This window comes from Priapulus caudatus, unplaced genomic scaffold (assembly GCF_000485595.1).
Source record: "Priapulus caudatus unplaced genomic scaffold, Priapulus_caudatus-5.0.1 Scaffold410, whole genome shotgun sequence".
Lineage (NCBI taxonomy): Eukaryota > Metazoa > Priapulida > Priapulimorpha > Priapulimorphida > Priapulidae > Priapulus > Priapulus caudatus.
Genome location: NW_014577471.1, coordinates 121,077 through 127,324, shown reverse-complemented (window position 1 = coordinate 127,324; position 6,248 = coordinate 121,077). Strand labels below are relative to the sequence as shown.

Below are 6,248 nucleotides of genomic sequence, written 5' to 3'. Positions count from 1 at the left end.
CGTCGGTGCCCTTTAATCTACTGCCCTAGTTTTGTTTTTAGTCGAATCAACATAACACGTGCGCGTGCGTGCTGTAGTTGCAATGATGAGCTAAAAACCGATAGTCGCAGGAGCTCGAGGGAATAATAACAGCATCGGATAATTATTTGCTCCTGATAGCGGGCATGTAAAATTTCTTGTTACTGTACTTCCATTAGCAGAGGTGGGTACAGGGGTCAGTGTTACGGTGTAAGCTTACATGGGGGCATATTGTTTTGTACATTAAAAGCAAGACGATGTTGATGTACTAATTTGTTATGAGTTTCCCTTTATTTTACAAAAGTGCCTTGGTGCCCTTCTCAAACTTTGAGAGTTGCCTTGGTGCCTTTCTATTCTAGAGAAAATTCAAGGCGATTTCTCACATGCCCTAAAAAAATTGCCTTGCCCTTCTCGTCGCTTAATTCGAGCCCTGATATTTGTAAATGTTTCTTCTGTAAACAGAAACGCACCGGAGAATTGAAATAGAATGTTAGTGAAGAGAATTATAGATTAAAAACCTAGACTAGTACTATCCTAACTATGTTATATATTGGCAACTTATCACCCCTCTTATCTGATCTCAATATGGCAGCGGGGACTTTCCGATATGGCTTATAGGCGAGACCGTCGCTTGTTTTAAATGTCATGAAGTGTTGTACAAATGTTATGAGATTTTAGACATATTAGATAATATTAAACATATTAGATAATATATATTAGCCATAGGACTTATGAGATGTATTAGATTATTAGATTATATTAGACATTAGATTGCACAAGCTTGAGCATTTTGTGCATTGTTTGATATCTGCGCAGTTAAATATCAACTTAGCATGCTGAGCATTGTTTTTAGAAAGACATGTCACAACACTGATTGGCTGTAAACGTGCATGTTAATTGTAAACGTAATCTTATCGTAATACTTAACGTAATCTGTCGTAACTGTTTATATCGTAAACGTATCAGAAACTTGTATTGTAACGTGCCAGACGTGACGATGTTTACTAAACGTTTTTCTAATCTTTGAATGCAGGCACGTTGTGCGACACTTCCATCGGCGGTGAGGCGGCGCCACTGTCAGCCCGCGCCCTCGCCATCCTACTGCCGTTCCTCGTCATCTTGCTGTGTCTGGCCGCCGTCGTTATCTGGAGCGTCTGGTACGTGCGTCGTAGTCGCAAGATGAAAGGTAAGTACCGGCCATCCGTCGCCGAGGAGTCTCACGGAGTGCCCATCCCCATGACAACGGTGCCTCAGAGCAACGAGGAGCGACTCGTGTGATGCTGTCGTCGTTGTTGCCATGGAGACCGCCATTCTGCCTGGGTGTAGCGTCAGAAGCAGCCACTCTTTCTCCGCAGATCGTCGGAAGCTGGATAAAACGTACAGGATGCTTTAAAGTTTAAACCGTACCTCGTCTCGTCATGTTTTCGTGTGTTTTCATGTGTTTTCGTGTGTTTTCGAGGTCAATCATCATATTTTTGTAAATCATTTTTTAATACGAGCCACGGCCATGTGGCTGAGTGATGGGAGTGATGGGAAATCACTCTTGTCTATTGCTTGCCATGTAGTCGCTGCTGGTAGTGGGCTTTCAGTGGTTAGTGAAGTATGGTGAGGACAGGGCTTCAAGCTAAGCAGGGTAACAAGTAAGAATCACTGTACGTTACCGCGAACATCTCTTGTGTTCTCACTGCATTATATTTAGGCCATGGCTACGCGTCCGGTTACCGGACGCCCAGCTCCCAGGCTATGCGTCTGGTCATATATTTCTTATGTGAACCCAACTATATTTTTCCAGTAAAAAACTATAAACAATAAGTTTTACTATAATATCACTTACCATTAGGTATTTTATCAAAAAAATGTGTTTTTGTAATTTTTGAAGCAATAGTAAATCCAGTGAAATCAACTATTTGAAAGGGGGCGTGGCCTAATCGTGACGTGGATTTGGGAATTTGTGCTGAGTTTTGTAATGGATGACCGGACGCGTAGCCACTGCGTTATATTCATACTTCCTCAATGCTATTATTGGCAGAACAGCTCAGTGATTGTTTCACTGATGTTGTGATTGTTCAGCTGAGTGATTGTTTCACTCAATGTACTGAATGGTAACTGTTGTTTCATTTTGTACCGTCAATTTTAAAGTATCAGAAAAAGGACATCGTTAAATTTGATATTCAATGAGCAGCAGCTGCGTACCTGATTACTTGAACAGATTCATATAGTTTTTGTCTATATTTCTATATTTTTATTTCTTTGAATTTATTTTTATTTTATTTTTTCATTTGGTCGTAACAGGTTTTTAGATCAGTATTTCCCCTTTTTATAGATGGTCACGATTTTTCATATATTTATTTATTTGAAAACATTTATTTTTTCAACAGCAATAACATTCCTTGCATTTTAATGGCGATGGTACAATACTTCTAGTGATATCAGTGATAACAGAATCTCAATAATTCAGGTTTTAGTGTTCGTATAATCGTTGAAGTTTAATGAGAGCCATACTCTGAGTGTATTACTCATATTTCTACAGTCGTAGATGAGCATGACTGTGTTATTTTTCTAGACGTTTTCCCGCAGGTGTTGGTACTTAATAATCATTTTGTGATGTAGTGGGTCTTATATACTTGTTACACAGCATTGACCGTGTTATCGTGATAATTATTGTTACTTCATCGCGTAACATTCCGTGTAAATAGATTCACGATGCAGTACAATTCGTAATGAGCGGAATTTGCATTTACTCGTAATTAGGACCGTAGAACGCGTACCGTGATTGGTGGAGATGTATCATGTGTTTGCTGACCAGTTAGTCGATTGGCGTTTACAGAATCGGGCAGCAATTGTGTGATTCTAACATTTGACCTTTGACCTTATTGTGTAATGTGACACGTCAGGTCAGTGTGTTTAATTCCGGGTGACGGGGACTATATATTTTATAGAATAGGAGTTATTCAATTTATTTTATATAGCATCCTACATGTGAAAATTCTGTATCTATGTTTTATTTTATGCTGATATTGGCAACTTCGTGTGAGTTAATGTATACCACCACCTATCATGTGATGGCTTTATATATATATACATACGTGTGTTTCTACGTGTGAATATGTGTGTACGTAAATATTGACAGATATACCCTAAAGTCACTAAACTAGGCTAACCTAAACATAATGCATTATTATTATTATTATTATTATTATTATTATTATTATTATTATTATTGCACACCTAGAGAGACATTGAGTTTTTTTTAGCTAGTTAGCAATAATGGAGTTGAGTACTCGAGTAAGGAACCAAACTCTCGAAACATTCGTACGTAACGACCGCGTATGAATGTTCTATATATAATATTTCATTATAGATATATATGTTCATGGTACATGTCATATATCTGCACATTTCCACCTCAGGAGCGCATTCCAAGTTGTATTATTACGTATTGTAATTATTATTATTATTATCAGCATGAACATATCTATATACAATGTATGCGTGTGTGGACATGTATGGATACAATGTATAGATATGTTCATGTAATTAGTCCAGACATTACTCTTGCCTTTCCCAATGCAGTGTCCAGCACCTGGAAGTGTTTAGAGTCTTCAAATCGAGTTCATCTACTATTGTCGACCTTTTAGTAGTGTGCTTGACTACCTTACAGTATTATTGTATTGGTATTTATTGAAAATCATGATAGTAAGCGTGATTGTGTCGTCGTGCTATACATATGCTATTGTATGCTATACATGGATCCTGGGAGTAATTGTACACGCGCAGTCAGTGCCACGCACACATACCCCGTTTACACAAGTAAATCTGAGACGGTTTGGCTTATTAACAATATAGCGAACATGCAGTTACAGGTACTCAGAACACACAAGTCGAATTGCGTCTCTAAATTGACTTGGCACATAACATTGAGTCGATTTATTTTTTGACACTGGGAAGTTTCAGCTCGCTATAGTCATGCAGTATAGCTTTCGCCATGACCATGTCTATAATAGGTATAGTTATGCCCTTATAAGATGTAGATATGTTCAGGAGTGAATAAAAACAAGCAAACTTGAGTTCATTCCTTATATATCGTATAAACGTGCCCATGCTTGCGCGGTAGTACATAGAGCAGTCGTCTACATGAGTGGAGCTGGCTTTATTAGAGACTGTCCATGTCATCTCTGCTGGACTTTCTAGCGGGAACGAGGTGGAGTAAGGTGCAGCAGGGTGTTTTGTGACCCTGCATTGTGTTTTAGCGTTGAACGATAGGACGAGCGTCACGTGAAACAAAAATTAAATTGTGATGTATTAATGATGTTCTGTGTAAAGGTTGGTAACCATGGTAACAATGTTAACAATGGGAGTTGGAGTGCTAACTAACTCTGTGCAAATGAGTTAGCACTTTAATCTCCTGCACATGCTTTTGGAGAAGAAGATGTAAAGGTGTCAGCAGATGGGTGCACGTGTGTAAGTTCAGTAGCACCAGGGGTGTCACCATCACAATCAGTATCATCACTAATTTAATCATTTTTAACAATTTTCTCAAACTGACATTTGTCATTTTGTCGTATATATGTACATCATGGCAACACGTGTGAGTGACAGGTGGATGCAGACACTATAGGTGACGAATGACTCGCAGCTGTTGGCTGCTAGCATCAGCAGTGGGTTTGCCTAAAACTTAAGGTTGTAGTAAAACTGTGAGAAACATTCCATCCAGTCTCTCTGCGGATAATTTCAGTATTTCAACGACAATTGAAGCCAGGTATTCTGCTTTTATGATATTGATATGATTAACAACTGATTACCAACATGGTACAACTACCGGTCTTCCTAAACCTGCACCTACAATAGCGGCTCCTTATCTGCCATGCTATCATTCCAACAAACCGACGTGTAAAGTGTTTGTGATATCTAGTCTCGGCATTATATTGAGTAGAGTTTTATATGTCCTGTAGGTTTTTAAGATGCTGCCTCTTAGTCTTAGTTGCCAGGGACATCTCGCTATATCAGCACGAGTATTACTTTTCTTGGCCAGACTGCAAGCAATATCAATAAGGTTTGATAGCCCCTGAGAGTTCATGAAGTGCACACTACGACTGATCAAGTACCACTGAGCTCGGCCTATATATATATATATATATATATATATATTAGGGCTGTAACGATCCACCGAAATCGAATCGAATCTTCTCTTCCCTCGATCCGATCCTCGATATTTTTCCCCGTATTTTCGGTTCCACTTCGATACCACTTTTTTTCCTCCAATAGATGGCGGCACTACGCTATATACTGGGGAGTGTTACTCACCAATGTTACTCAGCGGCTGTGCAGTGTATATATACTCTCTAGACTCTCTAGTCTTCACCATTTAGTATTCATTGGCAATTTCTAATAATTTATTATTGCAAAATAATGAAAATATAAAAAATAAGATAACATTTCAATATTTTGGGAATCGAATCGAATCGAGAGGCTAATATCGAGAACCGGATCGAATCGAGAGGCTTGTGTATCGTTACAGCGCTAATATATATATAGGCAAGTGGCAAGTACAAGCTGAATAGAGGGATTGGGTTATGACCTCGCTTCATAGCTAACCTTGCATCTCCATCGTATTGACATGGCAAATATCTCGCGATTGCAACATGGTCCATCCAAACCCCGTAATCAACTCACCGGCGTGGGAGAAGGATCGCGAGTGAGTTACAACTATATTTTGTTATTGATACCCCTAATCTCGATCAGTGATTCAGCCACAGTTGTAGCAGTGCCATGAGAGGGTTGTCGTGGAGACCGGTCGTCGACTGCCAACATAATACGTTCCCCACACCCCGTCCCGTGTCATTTTGGTACCTCGTGCTTAGTTACGGATGTATATGTAAATAATCAGGGTTGATTACCACATACTAGCCAACGATTAGGGATAGTATTAACCATTCTAGTGTTCTTCTACAGCTAGTTTGGGAGGCATTGTGCAGCTAATGTTAAAACTATTCGATGTACAAGTAAGCGCATCTGGGTTGTTTGTGATTTGTGCTACAAGCTGAGATATTGTAACGTCTGTTTATTTGTCATCCAACTATACAGTGTAACTTCTCAATCAGGTGTAAGAGACAATAAGCACTCTGTTAATTATGAACACAGAGTAGCGTAAGCTGAATGTGACTCGCTAGATTCTATGTGTTGTGTAATGTCTGTCAACTTACTTTTATACATCAGTGGAGATTTTGTAA

The 6,248-nt window shown here is 39.1% G+C and overlaps 1 protein-coding gene across 1 annotated transcript in view; it reads left to right on the top strand.

Moving 5' to 3' along the window:
* Positions 1 to 1,930, top strand: part of LOC106810094 (fibropellin-1-like) — an 18,749-nt gene extending 16,819 nt beyond the window's left edge. Inside the window, exon 12 of the mRNA XM_014813367.1 lies at positions 1,052 to 1,930. Coding sequence (XP_014668853.1) covers positions 1,052 to 1,296 — 245 coding nt within the window. The 3' untranslated portion in view covers positions 1,297 to 1,930. The remainder of the gene's footprint in view (positions 1 to 1,051) is intronic.
* Positions 1,931 to 6,248: the final 4,318 nt, after the last annotated feature.